Source organism: Strix aluco, chromosome 31 (assembly GCF_031877795.1).
Source record: "Strix aluco isolate bStrAlu1 chromosome 31, bStrAlu1.hap1, whole genome shotgun sequence".
NCBI classification, from domain to species: Eukaryota; Metazoa; Chordata; class Aves; order Strigiformes; family Strigidae; genus Strix; species Strix aluco.
In genome coordinates, this window is record NC_133961.1 from 3751307 (window position 1) to 3772706 (window position 21400).

General features: G+C 39.2%; 1 protein-coding gene across 1 annotated transcript in view; it reads left to right on the top strand.

Moving 5' to 3' along the window:
* Positions 1-21400, top strand: part of EXT2 (exostosin glycosyltransferase 2) — an 81028-nt gene that overhangs the window by 37314 nt on the left and 22314 nt on the right. The window contains exons 8-9 of the mRNA XM_074809752.1: positions 233-364; positions 11358-11547. Of these exons, the coding sequence (XP_074665853.1) occupies positions 233-364; positions 11358-11547 (322 nt within the window). The remainder of the gene's footprint in view (positions 1-232; positions 365-11357; positions 11548-21400) is intronic.

Genomic DNA, 21400 nt, shown 5'->3' on the forward strand with positions numbered 1-21400 from the left:
TTGCAGAATAACGCTGCTGCTTCTTTTTACTGGCTGTAGGTCCTGGTTTTTTGGGGGGTAGGGTTGAGTTTGAAGCCTTCAGGCTCCCTGGAAATATCCTAGCTACAATAAACATGCCTCCTAATTTAATTTCCACCTGACATATAGACTGCAGATTGTGCATGGTAAGCCAAAATTGATTATTAAGCACTGGATCTGTGCAATGTGAAAGTGAACTTTCTTATCTTTACAGGCAAGGTGGTTCTGGGAAGCGTATTTTCGATCGATGAAAGCAATTGCTCTTGCTACTCTTCAGATTATCAATGATAGAATTTACCCATATGCTGCCATTTCTTATGAAGAATGGAATGATCCTCCAGCTGTGGTAAGTAAATTCTTTGATTTACTCATAAAACAAATTGTGGGTTTGTTTTTTTTTCTCGTATAAAAGGTATGTGCTATGAAACTTGGTAATAATTCTGTGTGTGTGTGTGTGTGTTTGTGTGTGCATGTGTTGTGTTGGTAACTTGCACAGATGAAGCTAATATATTTTATGACAACTGGCAAAATAACTACCAGTTCGTTTTATGTCCTGGCGGTGAAATGCGAACTTCCAACTTTTGCTATTGCACACACTAAATTGTTTGCTTGTTTATTTATTTATTTATTTTTCATGCATGCATACACACATACGTCTTTATTTCTGTTAAACTTTGTGTGAGCTTAGCGCTCATAAAGTGCTCTTAAAAATGAATAACTGCAGTGGAAATGGTGGAAATACTGAAGATCTTAAACAATCTGCAAGGCTCTTCCATGTATTTCTGATTAAATAGCTAATTATTGCTGTGCCTACAATTTTCTACAAGTTATTTCTATGTATCTTCTCTTATCAAGAAACTGATGTTCAAAGTTTTGCTGGGGCATTTTTTGTTTTCTTAAAAAGAAAAAGTTTCAGTGCTTGAACCCACCTCTGTTAAGAAACACTGGAGTATTAATTAACCTTCTGCACCAAGCAGCTGGTTCTGATTTTTTACTATATAAAAGCCTGCAGATGATTTTCTCTCATAATCAGTTAATTTTCTCTGTGTCAAAATATAAAAAATAGTTTTGCTTTACTAATAAAAACAAACTTGTTAACTGTCTCACTTTATGATGGTTTAGAGAGTTTCTCTGAAAGCTGGGTAGGAGTGCTCAGGAGTAGATTGTGTTTCACTTTAAACTCTTCGGGCTGACAGTGTGAGCAGTTGCTGACACAGAGTTAGAAGCTGGGTTTCAGAAGATGATTTTCCATTGCCTAGCCAAAGGCATTAACAGCCTACTGTTGTCATTGCCTGCAGACAAAACCTGGGATTTACCAGTATTCAAGGAAGAAATTTAAGCTGCACAGGATAGTATGTACTCTGCAAGAAGGGGATTGGGACATCTTAATGCTTTTAGGTTCTGCTAGCAGCACAAGCACCTTGAAACACCTAGTGAAATGGAGAAGATTGCTTTAGCATTACTCAGTCTTTAAAGGGAATGCGAAAACATCTTCTGGGTTCTCTCCTGTACTGGAAACCTATCCGTTTCTGGGGAAGCTAATCTTACTCTGAGCAAGAAGCAGGCTCCTTTTTTGTTTGTTTTTAATATATACTTGGAAAAAATATTTATATTAGTCATTCAACCTAGAGGTTCTTAAGCAGAAAGTTTATGACCACAGACACAGCAACACACAGACCAGAACCCGGGAACTGTGGAGGAACATGGAACAGCAGCACCGTGCTAGGCCACTACAAGGAGTAGGCAGGAATATTGTATCAATGTGCAATTGCAGAGAAAAGTGAGAAAGCTGAGTGCAACTACACAGGCTGGAATTTGTCCAAGACGTTGGAGTTAACACCTCATATCGGGACTCTCTCATGCCACAAGTGGTCAGTTCCTTGGTGGTTTTATGTCTCAGTTGAAAGAATTTGATGTTTATCCTCGTCTATGAAAATTGCTTAATATGTGCATGAATTCATTTCTTGCTTCAATATGAAACAGAAATGTCGTTAAAAGTTCCTTTATGGGCTGTGTAAGCTCCATATTAGCCAGCAACCCAGAGTGCTTGTGACCCTTCCTCAAAGGGTCAGTTAATGAAAATAGAATTCAGATCAGGAGTTGTTCAAGAGCAGTTAAATTTGTCGAACAGCAGTACACAGTCTGGTGATATCTTTAATTGGGGATTTTGATAGCTACTCTGAGCAGGTATGAAATTTCCTTCCATCAGGGTCTTTTTTCTTTTTTTTCTTTTTTGTTTGAGCCAGCTAATACTGTTTGGTTTTGACCCTCGTTCTTTCATTTGAAGCAAATAACTGGAGCCATCTTCAATTTGTCTTTGAGATTTATTTTCTTTTTTCTGGGCATATACTTTATCTCTTTGAGGTGAGAGCATATTGCAGTTGTGGTCTACAGGGGAGCATATTTTTCAGGACAGCTGATTTCTAACCAGATAATTTAGAAGGTGATGATATATACACTATCTGCTAGTAAATTTAATAAGTCAATGAATTGAATAGTAATTTTAAATATTTTTTTTTAAAATAATTGCGCTGGTCAGAATTCCATAGTTAGTGTCTGCTTGTCAGCGGAATGATGATCCGCTTGAGCCTGAGTATGATTCTCATCTAAGCTGGTGCCTAATGTCCACTCATAGCACTGTTACAATTTCCAGTAAGTCTGGATGAAACTTTATAGTTGGAAAGCAGGTACATGTGTACATTTGCGGTAGCAGAAGATGGCAACTGCATCCCCTAACTCTGATAAGAAGACAAAGTAACTAAAGATGACTTGAATGTTTTCCCCATTTACAAGAAAATTGTAAATAAACTCCAAGACCAAAGCTTTCAAAGAAAAATATTTCAGGTTGGTCGCCGGGCCAGGATATAGGTAACTGTTAAAATGAAGCACCTGTGAGTTAGTGTGAATACCAGTGTGACATGTGCTAGTAACTGGGCCAGAGCTGTACCTCCAGGACTTGCCACGTGTATTCTGCCTTCCGACTCAGCTGGCTCAGCATCCAGTTCCTCTAGCTCTGCCTGCTGTTCGTGTGGTGATGGGGTGGTCAGTAAGGATTAAATGCAGAGCTCTTCTATATGCTCTTGTTCCCGTCACGCAGTTTAGATAGGAACACGGAGTTGCAGAAAGAGTGTGTAGAAGCTGTAGGCAAATGAACAGAAGGTGCAGAGGTGCAATCACCATTTTAAGGCAAGGGGCTCACTGCAATTAGCCAGCGATTTCTTTAGTCAGTACAGGGCTGTTAATAGAGCTCAGATCCCTGTGCTCTGAGTAGTGAGGTTTTGAAAATGAGAGCATGGATTTGCCTATGGAATATTAATACAGAAAATGGCTTTATGAGCTTACTTGCTAGGACAAATACACATTTCTAACATAAAGAAGAGCTTGCTGTTTGTGCAAGATCGTCCTGCAGAGGAGAATCCTTAGCTAGAAAGAATCCTTGGCCATCGTTGCTCACCTGCCTGCCACCTTGGTTTAAGGTTTCTTTTTCTTTGTGTGCCTATAGGGGTTAATTTTGCTTATTATGTTGTTAGGATCCTGAGAAGTAATAGAAAAATAGAGCTCAGTAAAATGTCCTGGTTGCTAATTGTTTTGCTGTTCAATTGTTACAGCTGCTTCAGGTGTTAAATAAAGCAGCAAAAACATCATTTCTACTTTGACAATTAAGATAGCTCACAGCTCTCCAAGGGGCACATTTTACTCTGTTTAGCTGTTTCAGCCTTATGAGTTTGCTTCCAGTTTTAAGATTCATCATCTGATTTCAGTCTATTTCCTGTGATTTCACGTACTGCCTGTTATGCTTATACTGCTTTTTGATTACAGTACAGTAGAATTGAATCTATTTTGAGTTAGCAAACATTTAACAGATTATAGCCTGTAAGTGTGCTAGAGAAGAGATTTTTAGGGGCCTCAAATATTTGATTAAGTTTGTAACAACAGCACCTATGGGGAGAAAGCTGCACCTTTTGCAAAAGGCTGCCTGAAGTTTGTCACTTGCAAAGTAGGACTGGTAGGGATTTATGGCTATTTTCTGAAGATTTTATTTTTGCTTTATTTGGAACTCTGGGACTTCAGATTAGGAGTTAGGACATATCTGCAAACATAATAATGATTACATTCTCTTTTCAGCAAAATTACATAGATCCTTGTATCTGAGGGGGTGGTTGTTATCTTGGACAGTCAGCATGAAAGTGGTATTCATGCATTTACAATCAGTGAAGCATGTTCATGGCTAGATCTGCATACAGATAAGCTTTATTCCTGTTCCCCAGATATTTTTCAAGTCTCAACACAAAGAAACACCAGCCCACCTTGCTTGTCTGTAGTTTCCCAAACACTTTAAACCACTATAAGCAGATACTGTTGCCAAAAGAAGCAGTCCTGCACTCTTCTACAGTTGGATGATGATTTCTCTGTGTGCTACCACCTTCTTTTTGAATTTTCTAATGTGGTGAATTAACCAAAATAATTTTCCTTGTGTAAAACTTACCCAGCAAAAGAAAAAAGAAAAAAAAAAAAAGGGGATGGGCGGCAAGGGAGGCACCGGGTGGCTGGAAGGCTGCTTTTTTTGGAGTTAGTTTGGCTTATATTGGCTCAAAATATTAGTGAGACTGTTGCCTGAGTATCTTCACCACAATGTGGATACAGCAGCAGTACAGGAGGGTGTTTTTCCAGCAGGAGGAGGGGTATAAGGTACACAGAAGATAAATGCATGTGCAGTTAACTCCACGCTTAGTACATTGCATTGAGGAAGTGATCCAGCAAATTTTATGTGTTTGTATGGGTTGACTGAAGACAGGTTTGAGGTTTTTTTTTCTAAAGAAAAAACCTATATTGTAAAGTGGATTATTTTTCTACTCATCCACTATCCTGTTGAGGAAGTGGAAGACTAGTAGCATATAACATGCTAGTATGTTATGGAACAGTACTTTCCATAAAAATGCACTACAAGGTACTTCCCTCTTTTAAAGAAGAGGGGCACATAATGTTTTTGGGGCCTGAAATTCGTTCCTGACCCACTTGAGTCCTTTATGTCTCAGAGGGTCTTTTGCTGCAAGCATGGCAGTTTCATGCCTTTCGTGTTTCTTGGCGCAGCCACTACCCATCAGGCAGGGGCAATCAGTTACGTTCAAGTAAGCCCGAAGATGACCGCTTCTGCGTGTGCCTTCTGATGGCTGCCAGTCCGGGCTGGGCTGGAACTAATGACCCGGGTTTGAGATGTGATCTGCTATCTTCAATTAAGTGCTTTGTTATGCTCTAATAGATGTGAATTGCTTTCTCACTTTGTGGATTATTTAAATTCTCCTCCTGCTTTGCCTCATGCCTTGCTAACATATATATATGAGTTTCTGAAAAATGAGTAAGATGGGGTTTTTCCAGATTTCTTTAGTTGCTTTTGTTGAAATTCTTTCAAGCCTATTTATAATGTAGACCTATAAAACATTAGAGGTTTTTTTTGTCAGGGGCTGCTTTTGAGCTTTGACCTTGGATGATACAGACCATAGTTTAATAATCACTTGAGAATATCACTATGCTGAACAACAAACATACCAGATTTCATTTCTCCCAGTGAGACAGAAAACAGCACCATCATTTGGTTTAAACCAAAGTAGGCAATTTAACTTAGTGCAAAAAGTGCCGTTCATTTAGCAAAGCCTAAGCAGGATGTTCATTTACAAAATACTTTGTGGGCTTCTGCCAGTTACCAGGCAGTTGACACTTAAGACTCTTTCTAAGCAATTTGACTCGTGTTTTACAGCCCTCAGGCTCCAGATAGTGCCACTGTTATAACTGTACTTCCATCTAGTACCATTCCTCATCTTCAAAGCATTAAGCAAATATTAACATATACTTTTTTAGTTACCTGTAAATGAGAACAAGCTAGCACTTTTCTGGGCAGTGCACACCCGGTATTTTTTCCATTGAAGAATATTAGGTTTCTGTTCCTGCTGTGTTTCCAGCTACCTTGTGTGATGGTTTGAATCAGCTGGGTGAAGTTTTGCTTTCTTTACTATGTTAGAAGATAGGTATTCTTCCTTACACTAAATAAATTTTGGTTTATTGATATGTTTTTCAGTGTTGATGTTGAGTATACCACATGTATTCGGCTATAAATAGTGATATTTTTGTGTCTGTGTGTGAAACTTGATTTAACAGTTGGTTCTTTAACTTACCAGCCCAGATATTAGGATACTTCTCTTACACAGTGATAGATAACCTCACAGTTATCCTATGTTGTGTGGCTAGAATCTAGCATGTAGGTTTATTTCCATTGTAAATGATATCTTTTGAGACACGAACAACAAATTTTTTTGTTTTGTTGACAGAATCGGAAGCTGGATTTCATGTATTTTGCTTGAATGACATTTTAGTTCTTAAGACTACACCTAACCATTTAATACTGTGGGCTTTTATTTTCTCCAAGAGCTTTTTACTTTGTCTTTTGCTTAGAAGTAGACACCTAAACATACAAGTGAGAGGTATGTTTTTAATCTTAGCAAAGCTGGTTTTGAGATGCACCCAAAGAAAAATTTTGCAGGCCAGAGGTGAGGGTCTCATCACTGTTGTTCTTACCTTGTCATTGCACTGCCTGGTGCCTCCTGTGGCTTCATAACTGTGTAGCTTTATTGTATGTAATGGGAGTGATTAACTGTTTCAAGAAACAAAAAAACCCAGACTGTTGCTTTGTCCTCTTTTCAGTACTCCCCGTCTTTTCTGGCTTTGGGAGCATGAAAGGTATTCCATTACTCAAGAATGAATAAGTAGAAACGCCTGTGTGTTTTGTGCCTAAAAGGTTTTTTGAGGAGGGTTTCTAATCTTCATCAAAACATGAAATGGTGGCCACTGCAACTTGGCTTGTGATTCTGCAGAATGTAAGCACTGGGGTTGGCTCTGGAGAAGTAGAGGGGGTTAATTCCTTTGGTTTTGCCCTATGACCACTTGAGGATGGGAAGCATGATGAAATACTTTCTCAAAGTATTCAATAGAAACTTATCATGAATAATTGAAGCAAAATAGAATAAATCAAGGCTTTTTTTTGGTCTGGTAATTCATAATTGAAACCACATTGAGGTTGGTTTGATACTCAGAACAACCCAGCTGAAAAAGCCTTGCCACAGAGGCAGGGGATATATCTCTGTTTTGCTTAGATGTGTAGAAGAACTGCTTAGCTACTGTTTCAGTTCACCACAGTGTTGTCCTTACCTCTGCTTCTAAAAGACAGTGAGTTATTCAAACTGTGTGGTTTCACTAATACGTGGTTACATCAAGCAGTCTAGTTGTTGGAAATAAAATTCACAAGGAGGAAAGCCCACTGTCTTGTTCGTGAGACAGTGAAATTCTATTCTTAAGTGCTGTTGCTGAGTATTCTCACTAAGTGACAGCTGGGAAATACTTTACTCTTTCCTATAAATATGGCACATCTCACACAACCTTGTTTTCCTAGAGGGCATTCTGTGATGCAGTTTGTAATGTGTCTGCTGTGTCTGTCTTCAAGTCTCTTTGTGATACTCAGTGTACACCCAAATAAGAAGTTTTGGGGTAGGATCCTGTCTTAGTTATGTCTGGTGTTTTGCCAATACCTTTGAGGCTCTGTAGCATTTATTATGTTCTCAGTCCAGTTATGTTCATTGATGTCCCAAAGCTCCCATCTATCTCTCTTCTGTATCCTGCTAAGAATGGTCTCTTTAAAGCTTCTCTGCTAGTTGAACCTGCGGACTCCACATCGAGTCCAGCCTTAAGCGTCCCACATAATGAGAATTCAAGTCCCTTGATACCTTGTCCTTAATGTATTAACTTTTCCTAAAAGAGAATCAAGTTGTTTTTAATGACCACGTAGGAGGGCAATATTTGATGTATCTATAGTAAAGGAAGGTGCCTTATTTCTAAGGCATTATTACACATGCACACGTGTGGAAAGCAGGCCCAGGACAGCTGCAGCAGTCTGAATCCTTCCCTGTGTACGTACCCATTCCTGAATTCTCCTCTCTCCCCGGCTTCAGGCTGTCCCTAAGTTCTCACTGTCATTCAGGTCAAACTACTTTGGATTTTCGTGTGAACTGCAAAGAGCTGTCAGACAACTGAGACTGTGAGACTTAAGTGACATGAGATTACTCTTAGGAAACTGGCATTTGAACTTGATCCTTTTTGCCCATAAAAATGATTCACAGCAAACAACCTATTAATCTTAGATTAATTATCCCGTCTCTTCTAATGATATTAGCTGGGAGGGTGAGAGTGAAGGTTGTCTTATCCATAGCCGAGTGTCAGCACGTTGTTAAGGAAAGGTGATGGATGATCAATCCACTGTTGCAGTTTGCTCTTCTCTCAGAGAGTGAAAGTTCCTGTGAATTTCCATCAAGAATGTTAATAAAAATGGGACTGGAGCAAATGTTCCTTCACCACTTGGTGTCTTGAGCAGTGACTGGGAGAACCCATCCCTATGTCATTATCCATTTCATGCTTTGCTGCCGTAATGGAGATTTAATTAGGTTGCTGTTGAATTAATTGCCTGTATGGTTTGCTTTTTCCAAGCAGAAATCTGGAAGACTTTAGCAAATTATGGAGGCTTGAATTTGCCCGATTTCCTGCAGAAAGTGGGGTCAATAGGTCTCAGACTGTAGACACACTCTTCAGGCAGGCAGCAGGGGGTTGGCTCTTAATGGCACTTGAGAGATGCTTAATTGCCTTTTTGAAATGTTTTTCTCAAATGAGAGGCATGATTCTCCCATCCATTAGGGTGTATCTACAGGCTTTTCCCTCCCTCCATCATGCTTTAGTAGATGCATGAGCAAAACCACCTCAAAAGTTGCCTTGTTTTTCCTAAATTGTAGCCAGCAGGGGAGAATTTTCATGCCTTTGAAAGTAGTAAAAGTTGGAATTTAAGTACTGTACCTAAACCTTAGGTTTTTAAGAGAAAACGTGATGATTTTTTAGGCACGTATGCATATGCTCACACATGTGCATCTATTTTTTTTTTTTTCTGTAAGTACCTAAAATAGTCTTAGATGATAGAAAAGGAATAATCCTTTTCCAAGGATATTATAGCAAGTAATTTGTTGTGAAATATTGTGGCTAGAGAGAAAAAAGTTGCTAGAAAAACTTCAAGTGGGAGCCATTGATTTAGGTGGCAATACTCACCCATAACTAGTAAATACAGCACTGTCTGTAGATGACCAGTTATTTCTTCTTGTAGGGCAGAAACACAAGGTTTTCTTGGTACACTGCTGAGTATGATGTTAAACCTCTGCTTCAAGTATTAATGAAAAGAGGTTTCTGAAAGTTGTTCTAAGAAGCTGCTCGACATTACAAGGGTCATTTGGGTAATAGCAGTCTTGGGGTGGGGGTTGTGTGGAAACGAGTCTGTAAAGCTTTAGTGAGAAGGATTATGCTCTGGTAACATTTAGATTGTGATTTGCTGTAGGAATTATCAAGGCTGGAGCAAAATCAGAACTCTGTCCCCATCTGCCACCAGTTGTCTTGTAAAATTAACGAAAGTATATATAAAAGCTTTAATTTTAGAAAATATAATAAACTCTGCTTTCAGGTTTGTCTCTGCACATACCAGTTGCTAAAGTAATGTCTATTTTCTGAATTACTGAGTGCAGTCCTCTGCTGTCACAGGTAACCACGTCCCTGTCATGACTCTAAGCTCCGTGTTATACTGTTACTATTTCTGCATTATCCTATTACTCCTGTTGGGTAAAAACTGGAACTTCATGCCTTCATTAGGAACCTCCCCAACAGTTTATGTTGAGTGTACCAGACCTGATAAAGGATGTGTAGTTGAAGATTAGTCTGCCTTTCCAACTGTTTCAGGAAGTCTACTTAAAGGTATTACTCCTACAGATCCTTGCCTGGAACATCTCCTTAGACCATCCTGAATAAATAGTGTGCCAGTGCTGTGCTTAAGTGTCTCTTTTCCACCTCGCATATTTATCCCCCCTTCAGCGTTGATACGTTCATACAAGAAAATCTTATTCACACCGTACTCTTTTCTTCTTTACTAAAACGGTCGAAATGTTGTGATCTCTTCTAGTAAATAGGCTTTCTATTCTCCTCGTCTTTGAAGTTATTCTAGTTAGAGGTGTCTAACCGCTAAACATGAGGAAGGTGATTGCTGGGTGTATAAAATAACCCAAAAACTAAAAAAGGAAATGGAAAATTGCAGAGTTTATTTCCTGCAAATATGAGCTGATAACTTTTGAGTCTGTAAAACTCGCTTTCCTCCTGATACCAGCAGGCTCATGGTATGAGTTTAGCTGGAGATTCTCACAGTATTTCTGTAAACTGCTGGCAGTTACTAACCTCTGATGAGTGTTCATGGTTTTTACAGGCTAGGATTCAAGACTTCCCTGCAAAACAGCATCACTTAGTTTCTGCTTTCCCAACTCCCCTTTTCACCTCGTCCCAAAAGGTCTTGTTTTTCCCTTTGCTTCTGTGTCCAACCCCTGCTTGGAACATCAGCTGGAATGGAAAAGTTGAGACTGAAATGCTGGCGCTGTCATTCCTGTCGAAGGGTCCTTCACTGCTTCCCGCCCCGTGTTGGCGGCTCCAAAGGAGGCTGGCACATTCAGTGAGAATTTAGTTGTCTGTCTTGCCTTTTGCCAGCTGAGCTGGCTTCCTTATGCTGGCAGTGCATTGAAGTAAGACCTTTAAAGTCTTAAAAGGGATGCCCTAGTTAAAATTCACAAGGAGTAGATAACTCTCTGAAATTCATCTTTGCATCTCACGCCTCTTTTATTTTTTTTATTGCCATAGGTGATTTTTTTCACCATTGAACAAACACAGTTTTGTGGAAGCTAGTACATTATTCCTCTTAGTGCCTGCTTTTGCCTTTTTTGTTTGGGTATTCATTTTATGCCAGGTTTATGGTTTTGCTGCTTTGATTTTATTGTTAACTCTTTTTTGCTTCTGAAATTGTAGTGCTGATTAAGTTTCTCTTTGTTTATTGCATCCTGACTATAAATATAAATGTCTTGAAATAGTGATTAGTAAATGAGAATTGAATCATGCTAGCTGGGTTCAAAATTCACTTTGGTTTTCCTTCTCCACAAATCTGTCCGCCTCTTCCACTTTATTTTTTACCTAAACCAGCTCTTGTTTGCAACATTACAGCTAGGCAGAAATGAAAATTGAATTAAGAAAGATACGGGAATGAAGGTTTTGAGAAATTACTGAAGTCGACTGTTGCCAGAATTGGAGAGTCAGTGTGTTTCATTGAGCAAATTCCAAATCTGTCAGGTCCTGGCTATGTGAATTACTCCCTACTGTAATAATTACTCCTTACTGGGATAAGTCACTTTAATCAAATTGTTTTCCTGTTTTCTTGTTTTCCTTCACAGAAATGGAGCAGTGTAAGCAACCCACTCTTCCTTCCACTGATCCCACCTCAGTCCCAAGGTTTCACAGCCATAGTTCTGACCTATGACCGGGTGGAGAGCCTTTTCCGAGTCATCACGGAGGTGTCTAAAGTGCCTAGTCTATCCAAATTGTTAGTTGTCTGGAACAACCAGAATAAGAATCCACCAGAAGGTAAGGCCCCCTGGTGGGTGAGGTGGAGGAGGGTGAAACTGCTGGTAGGATGCCTACTTGCACCTGTTACAGAATGACCTCTCTTCTACTTCATTAATTTATCTTTGAAAAGTATTTAATGGTTACTTTTGAAATAATAAATGTGGATTTTTTTTTTGTGGCACTATTTTTGAAAGTGAAATGAGTAAAGCCAAAATAGATTAAATGAAAAAAGCACATCAGTGGTTGTGCTGCTAACTTGTGACTCAAAGGTGGCAGATGCAGTAGTTACAGAAACATTTCTGTCCTTAAACTTTATTTCGGGGAGTGGTAAGGAGAGACCCATCTTTGATTTGTCAGTGCTTGGGTTTATCTCTCTGTAGACACTCTCTCATAGCAGTGAATATGACTTTTGCTAGACTGTTTTCTAGGGCAAATGTGGTTCAAAGCAGCAAAGTAGTTTGAATGCTTGGAGCTATAAAATAAGTGAATATTTTGACTAATGAAATGAAAACTTGGGATATTTTGGGCGTCTGAAAAGAAGTTCCCACACCACCAGAATATCTTGTGAAAATGCTACAGCTAGCCCAGGAAGACTTTTTAAAGATGTTTCTGTTTCCAACACATGTGGTACTCTGTTGCTCTTTATAGTCTTTATGAGTGAGTCTGGTGAAGTCTACATGATAAATTTTTTTATTTCATGGTTATTGTAAAATGAGGGCACATTCACAGACCTTTTCCCAAATGATTTAAATGTGTAGGGTTTGGAAGAAGATGTGGTTTCAAGAGCACATTAATGACTCCAGTGTGAACTCAGTGCTGTAAATCTCTGAATTAATTTGTTTAATTTTCAGTAGCTGAGGTGTGCTTTGCTGGCAGGGGTACCTGCTGGCCTGGCATGCTGCCATACTGTATCCCCTCGTGCCAGGACCTCAGTCTCCAGCTGCCCAAGCCTCACAACTTGCTGCCTACATTTTCAAACCCAGGATCCTAATCCCAAGTTCCTCTGTCTCCTTCCATGTAATGCCACTGCACGCACCATGGCTGCTCTGGCTCCTACCAGCTCCCTTTTCCCCCAGCCCTGGGCTGTCTGCCTCACAACACCATGCTGCTCTTACTCTTCTCCCAGGTCCTTAGCTGGAAGCACAGGTCCTGACACTGGTGAATTCCTTTACAAAGTCACCATGGAGTAAGTGGGAGAGGCAGGAGGCATTGCCCCATGTAAAGGCAGGCAGCTAGGCTTGGCCTGTGGTAATCCTCTCCAGTGCCAGACAGCCACTCCAATGCCACTCATTTTATTTCCATGCTTATTGCTTCCTATTTTGAGTTTCTTCCAAGTTCCCAACACTAAAATCCTGAGCATTGTTCTGGGCAATTAAAGCTGCCTCTTGTCAATCTTGATTAAATACTGTAGATAAGTAGCTGTAAATGAGTTTGTTTCCTGTATGCTGTACGTATAAATCTGTCATTCTCATCTGAAATTGTGGTGATTTTGTGGGACAAGAAGAGTTGCCTTCTAGGAATGTGTGCTCACAAAACAATGCTATATTGAGGATTCCTTTGTCTTCTGTAGCGAACGAAGCGTGTCGTTAGGACTCCTCGCTTTGTAGTTCTCTTTTCAGAGGCTTCAGCTGCTGCAGCTTTCCACTCCTCAAAGTTAGCCGCTCTGCATAGCGGCAAGGTACAATGTAAAAATTAATCCCTTGTCTCAATTTACCATCTTCTAACAGCTTCTTAGAGCCAAGCTATTGCTATCATTCGCTTGGCTCATTTGCCATTTTGGCAGCTTGCTCCAGTTTAAAGCAGAGTAGCTTTATTGTTTGCTTTAAAAACTGTTCTGTAATACTGCTGTGCTAAACACCTCAAGTTTAGTGCTTTATTAAAGGTTTTGCAGTCCTTCAGAGTGAGAAGTGTGGCGTACAAATTGATGGTAACTGGGATTTTTGCAGTAAGAAGCTTTTTTCTAAAAGCAAAAATGCTTGGTCTTATATTCAGTTACGTGAGCGCTGAATGCAGGTGGATTTAACCCAGATGGGTTGTTTCCACATTTCCTTTGAGTCTGAGATACAGGAGAGTGGAAGCAAATAAATCATTAGAATGGTCTTTTTTGTTAAACCATTCTATTAATCTTGCATTTAGAAATTCTTGAAAATTAAAGTGTGTGTTAATTTTTTTTTAGCTGTAGAGCTTAAAATTGCGGGTTTGAGAGCGCAGTTGAAAACATTGGCAGTTTTGCCCTTACCTTGGCCTAAGCATCGCTCTGAAGCAAATAACTATTCGTTTCTAGAGTTTCTTGTCCCTTTACTGCTGTTATAACCATTGTAATCTTTTGGCCTATGGCTAGAGAGAGGTCAGTTTGATTAAATTAACTTGTTTTATTCCAGATCCATGCAGGGCATTCCACTTGGCTCTTCAGCCGGTCTCTCGTTCAGTCTGTCTATTAGTGATCCTAATCCTTGGACTTCAAAGCTTCTGCTGTTTATAGCCTGTTAAAGCCAGGAAGTTTCTGATGGATTAGAGCAAGGAATGAGTTTGAAGTTTGTAATGTGCACCACTGTCACTGATAAAGTCTGGTTTATTACCCTACAGTAGTATCTGCACTTTTATGGCTATTCACTTTTAATTGGTTATAGTAAAGCTGAGGTGCTTAACCTCCTAGAGCATCAAGTGCTGTATTTCCTGGTCCTCTCTGCGTAAGGAACACGTTTTGGTACAGAAGCAAATCTTGGCTTTTGTCGCTGCAACCCTTTGTGTGGTTTTGTTTTGCATGGGTAAATGGGGGGGCGCTGGGTGAAGTTGTCTTCCTTACTGATTATGTGTGGTAAATTGAGAATTGGATTTAGGTCTCCTGAGATGTAGCTGGCATAGTGCCACACAAATACAACATGTGGCTGCTCCTTTGTTTCCTCTGTCAACACCAGGAAAATATAACTGAAAGTGTCGTTGTTATCAAAGCAATATGTATTGGAAACAGAGGGGATCTGTCCCTAGGAATGGAAAGTTTTGAAGTACATGCATATTCTAAAATTTAACATTGGTTTTTGGTGGTGGTTTTTTTGTGAATGCTTGCGTACTTGTAATAGTGCCTTTATGTAATGAAACTCGGCAAACTCAGGACTTAAGAGGAAAACAGAATAAAAATGAAATATTCTATTCTAAATATTGTACAAAATTTAAGATGCTGCACCCCTCAACAAATGCAACATTCCATAAGATAAAACTCCTTTTTTGCTTGTCCTCAACATTTAGTAAACTTTGAGTGAAAAGATATATTTGTCAGCATGCCCTGAAAATGAACTACTGGTGATATTGGTCAGACAAATGACGAGGCTGAATTGTGCTCCCTCAGTGCCATCAGTGCTGCTGAGCATCCCCGAGTGCAGTAAGAGGCTGTAGCTGATCTCGGCTGCGGCACTGCGGAATGGTAACGAGTGTGGGGAGTGTGCAAGGTGTATGGACACAAACTCCTTGCAGATCTAGGCCTCTCGGGGCAGATGCAGCTCTGATAGGACTCAGAAATATTTTGTCACATTGGCTGATAATAAAGTAAGCAAGCAGCTAATAGGGCAGCGGATTAATGGAACGCTTGACTGGAAAGTTTTCACCCAAATAACATACAGAAGTATAAAGCTGGAGAAAAAGTAGCTACATGCATATGGGCTAGAAATCAGTAACAATTTAAAGACTGTTTTTCCCTTTGTCCTATGAGTTTGCAAGGCCCACTCATGAATTAAAATGTTTGAGAACTACACGTGTAGTCTGAGCTCATCACTCCGCGTTTCCTTTAGCACCAGTGAAAAGCAACCAACACCTCCATTAGCCTGCATTAGGTATTTATTTTAGGGTAAACTAAATCATCCTTCCAGAAATACCCTTTTTTCCTCTACTGAGTATGAAGGAAACACAAGGTGACTAGTACAGGCTTAAATGACTGATCTTTAGTCATGCAGCTGTCTGCCCTGAGTTCCTACTTGTTTTGCCATACTGGTACCTGAACACAGTGAAGGACACATGGGCTGTGTCACAAGGTTCTCGAGAAATAAAAATTAATGAGCACTAAAAACAATGTTTCAATTATTTTTCTTGGGCAGATAGTTCTTGTAGGCGGGACACTGACCAGACACAACTTCTGTCTGCTGAGTGGGAACTAATTTCTTACTGATGCTCAGTTTCCATGTCTATAAAATGAATACAGTGGTACTGTCTTAGATAAAATGCTTTGAGATGTATAGTCTAAAACTGCTATGTAAGTAGCATTATTCATGATGTTATTATTAGATAGGTGCTGAGATTTCTAATTATAAAGTTAATGTCTACTTTGAAATCAAAATATAAATAATAAAAGAAACTGCTTTTTATAGGTTTAAGTTAATCTGAGTACCTTCAAAACATTTACAGATGTGTATGTATCCTGGCTATATGACCAGCAGAGTAACTGGTTATTACCATTTTACAGCTCTAGAAACCGGGGTACGCAGAGGTGGAGTGTTCACCATCACTCAGTAATTCAGCTTCAGGGCAAGGAATTGATTCAAGAAGGTCCTGTGCTTCGGCCTTTCTTTTGCCTGGTTGAACATGCTGCCTTCCCGTACTTTTTATTTGAGAGATATTGTAGACATAGGTATGGGTAAAGGAGTGGAGGCTTTCCTGTGCGTTTTAAGGTCATTGCAGAATCTGTGCGCTGAAGTAGGAGCACTGTGCTTTGGCTGAGATCGGAAACCAGGGGTCTAATCTCTTGTTTTTGAACCCAAAATATGAGCGGTGTCTTAGGAAAAAAAATAGAACTGCAGCAGATGAATCTGTGAGCAACACAGCTGTTTGATGCAAACATTTTGAAGTTTTCAGAGTGCTTATGATGGTAAAAATCTTATATGTGAAATAGCAGAGAGAAAATATCACGTACGATGATGATTTTAATCTGGAACCTTAGAGCTTTATAGAATCATCCTGCTGATCTTAAGCGCTCTCTGGATTTGGGGGATGTGATCTCTGTTCTGTATTTGGCTGAATTTTGCATATATTCTCAGCCATGCAGGGCATGCAAGAAGCCTGTCGACCCATCAGTAATGTCAGCAGGCCCATGACTGCATGTATACTATTAAAAAGATTAAAAGCTTTAAAATACTACAGGAAAAAATGATTATTTCTTTTATCGCTTACTCCACGTCCATTAAAATAAACATTGTGGTCCAAGTGCCTGCTGCTGGGAATATTTGTGTAGACAGGGTGTTTTTTCATTTTCTCCATCAACCAAATACTTTTGCCCTTTCATTTGGATTTGTCTAAATTGCTAGTTCTGAAATTCAAGGAAATAGTCTGTGATAGAAATTTCCACCAACATTTCATTACATTTGTTTCAGACAATTGAAGAAACCATTTTGTCTACCACATAAACAGTATGAAAATGGATAAATGCATTACTGCTAATAAATAGGCAACGAGCTACAAATCATATGTGATAGTCTGATTCCTTTTTAGGTTCAGTTTTATAAAAATGAAAAGTGTGTTTTAAAGAATGTGTACTTTGTGTAGTTGTATCTGTAGTGGTTCCTGGAGCTAAGGTGCTGATAAACTTGGGATAAGATACAGACTATGAGGCTTACGGGTGTCACTGCAATAATCGTCTGTATTTCAATTTGGTGCTAGTAATGGGCAACATTGATACAGAGCACTGGGGGTAAGGAACCTGAATATCCTATGGATTACTGTATCTTAAGGAAGTGTTAACTTTAAAAAAATAATAAAAAATCTTCAGTGGCAGGTTTTTTTCAATACTGTGCCTTTAACAGTCAGCACTGGTGGAAATGTTTGTTTTAACTTCTTTTTTTGGTTTTGAATTAATTTGGCTTCTTGACCATGGACTTAATGCCATTTTCCTTGATTAGCTAGAGAACTAATTTATGGTGGTTTTAGTCTTCCATGAATCATCTTACAAACATTTTGCAATGTTATTTCCCAAGGAAGTCTAGAAATTTAGCTTAACAAAACTGGGCTCTAAATAATGTCCTAGAAACCATTATTCTGTTATATAACAGAGGAATTCTGTGCATGACTGTAGACCAATCTAAACATTGTAATGTAAGTAGAAAGCACCTGTTTTGAACAGATAGCTCTACGTGGAAGCAGTTGAAGTGCCTGGACAGACCTTTTCAGTCAGCCTTTATTGAAGGAATTCTGGTAATAAGTAGATGTAACAAGCAGATCATGTTGTTTCTGACAGTTTTTTGAAACTTCAGATTCCAGCTAAGTTCTGGCTTTCAGTCTTGGAGACTGAAAAAATACTTGCTAGGCTTCCATCATCCATGTTCAATTAGTTGAATTCATATAGACTACTACAGACGAATTAGAATGAGCATCAAACAAAAGATTTTATAAAAGATCAGGTGTGAGAGTAGAGGGTGGTGAATGGGATTCTGTGCAACTGCAGGTACGTAGAGAGCAGTGTGTTTAGAAGTGTTTCCTGCCATTTTTTTATTGATCTTAGTTACCTTGCACAACTTCTGGAAAGGTTTTTCCTTTTTGTAGGTCCAAATGGGCTCCTCAGAAGTTGTGGGAAGTCTGAGCTTAATATGGGTTAGTACTCCAGTGCCAGGTTACCAGCAGTCCTGAGCTATTCCTAGCTGGTGTTACTGAGGAAGCATCTCTGTATGAGTCATCAGAATGCCATTATTTTAGCCAATAAGTGGATCTCTTTCTAATTTTAATTTGTCATACTGCTCTTAATACTGGCAAGCATTCAATTCTTTCCATCAAGAGTGTACACTGGATTTCCATCTCCTCCTCATTATCTTCACCTGCTGCTTCCAGTTGCAACAAACCGTCCGCATTCGGGTATCCCTTGCTGTTTCTGAACTCGATACTGCTCAGAATGGGTGTCCCAAGAAGACTGCTTAGCTCTGTACAGCAGCTCTGTTGGTTCTCACTTTCTTTAGGTTGGATGCTGAAACTGGAAATGGATGGTTAATAATCAGAGCAAGTAATCTCCTATATAAACATATTTCTGTCTGCTGGCTAGATAGATAAGAATGCATCTGTTGCTAAAGGACCCCTTCAGATGCTATTAACTTCTGGGTTTCTTAGAAGCACGGATACAGAGAATGATGCTATTTAACAACATGACGGTGCCATTTCTCTTTGAAAATAGATAATAGGCTCCATAGAAATATTAACTCTGTTATTTTTAATGATCCCTCTTTGATGTAACAGTTCATTTAGAGCTGAGAAACAGGGATGGATTTCAGACTAAGAATTTATTCTTATATATAAGCATTTTGCAAACTTATGTCACTGACGGTTTTGTTACAAACACGTGATGGCAAGCCTAGGGATTTGTGGAAATTTAAAGGGTTTTTTGGTGTGAGAGGGTATTCCTTTAGGTTATAATGAAGTTGCCTCTCTCTCATGATTGTCGTCCCTTCTCTTCCTTAAGTCTTTCACGTAATTCACTGGGGGTTGTAGCTGAGAAATGCATATTTAGTGGATGGGGTTTTTTGCTGCACTTCTGTATGTGAGTGTTTTAAATGGGAATGTAATTACGGCACTTTTTTGATCCTGAAGTTTGTGGAAATCATCCTGAAATCGTGCTTGAAAAACTCCCTGCGAGATGGAGACTTGCAGGACTTAATGGTGGGATTGTGGGCTGGCCAGAAATCCAGCCATGTCTGTGGTGGTTAGGGGTGGGAAGCCCATTGGAAGTGGAAGCTGCATTTGGCAAAGTTGGGAGACTGCTAATTTTGTGTTTAGAAGACCACACGCTGTTTTCTGTGGGCAGCTCCTGCAATCAGTGCATCAGTAGTGCTAAACAGGACGAGGTGCCAAGAATGCCCTGAGTCTTGTTGCCAAAGAGCAAGTGTAAGTGGTGTTCAGTCTTCTCTCGTAATTATTTCATTTGGTGTGCAGTAGGAGATGCTTGTAATTCTCTTCAGACTCCGCACATACATACGGGGTTTTTATATACACTCCAGAGAGCTTTATTTATATATTTTACAACTGTCTTCTGCTGCATCACAGAAAGTCCTCACTGGTTTTAAAAGAACTAAGAATAATTCTCAGTCCAAACATGCATTTTTACTTTTGTACGTTTAAAGGTTCTCATGCTGTCACGTAAGACTTCATCTGCCTTCTTGTCTTGGGCTTCTTATATTTATATTTATATTTATATTTATATTTATATTTATATTTATATTTATATTTATATTTATATTTATATTTATATTTACTCTGTTAAATGATGCGGTGTCCTCTTACTGTAAGAATAAAGCATGTGTTTTTACCTTGGTTAGAATAAAGTTTACTAAACTGAGAATTTCCTCCATATACGTTCTGCTAGTTCTGAGGCTTCTCATAACTTTCCAAGCAGTATCTGAAAATTCAGAGCGTGGTATTACAGAAGTGGCAGACCCTGTCTCTGACTTCTCTTTAAGCCACATTCCTCCTATGCGTAAAAAAGTACAAATACTCTTGTGGTCTTAAATATGGACAGTTTTAACCTTCCTGATAGATTCTGAAACTTTGACTTCTGAAGTAGCTGTTGTCTTTTTTTATCGACTATATATTTCTTTTGGAGTTCCTGCAGCAGGGCTAGTTTTGAATACTTGGCTCTGGTTGGAGTCTGCTGTCCTTTGTGATGGTCATTCTTGGCCAGGCTGCCAAAGCGCTTGCCCAGGTGTGTGTCATGACTTCCCCCGGGCGCTTCCATCTCTGAAGGTGCAGCACCCTTCCGTATCAGATCAGCCTCTGGGCACCGAGCAGCTTTGGTGTGCTGCACGGTAACTGATCCCCTAACGTCTTATTCAGAGTTTCTCCAAAATGCTGGTATTTTCTGTTCATTGATTTAAGTCCAAATTCAGAAACTTTGTATTATGTTTCTTGAAGCACATATATTTTGCAGTCACAAAGCTCTTTTTGAGAATTTGACATTTTGAGACACTTTCCAAGACTTTAGTAGATCATGTGGATTAACGGGGTTTGCTGACATCTGAGATGCGTGTTGATTATAATTAGATTACACCTTCATTTTTCATATAATTTTCATTATTTTTTCTTCTGTTACTTATTTTTATGCAAGTGGCATGTGTGTTAGTAGGTTATCAAACGGTTGATTTGTCTGAAGAGCTAGAAGTTTAAAGCATCCATGCTTGCTTGCTTTTCTGAATTATTATTTTTCAATCCAAGTGACTTTTCAGTTTCAATTTTTGCTTCAGTGTATTCCTTCACCAAAATAAGATCTTTGTTGAAACTGGGTTGCCTTTTTTTGTCTGTGTAGCAGATGTGAGAGGAGGAAAAGCCCCAGTAAAAGAGTATTTAACGTGTATAAAGTGTAAACTTCATTGATATTTATAAATACAAATTTAAAAATGGGTACATACCTATGGCAGTTCTGATTACTACTGAAACACTTGTGACAGAGAGTGTTTTGGGGATCTAGCAGGCTGCTTAAAATTATTGGATACCAATACTGAGATTATAATTGGATGATTATAGGCAATTAGCCAAAGGTCTTTAAGGAGCTTGCAAGCATCAAGCAGTCTACAGTCTGTATGAGGCCATGATATGTGTCTTTGTGAGGTGCCTGAAACTGTCTTAGAAATACGGATACTTGCATGTTGTATGGTAAACCAGTAAGAAAGCTGTGAGTTGACTTGAGAGCACTAATTCGCAGTAAACGGTTCCAGTCGTTCAGCGTTTCTGCCTCCTGAGGTTAGAATGACTACTAAGACTAAAATTTTTGGAATTTCAGTTGTGGCCTGCTGGAATCATAGTTTCAGATTATGGTTCGAGCAGGGGATTTCAAAGACCTTACAATGCTGAGAATAAAATGAGCTCATTGCACTGTAACTGGAATCCATGGCTCTTGAACATTTTTGTTGTGGCC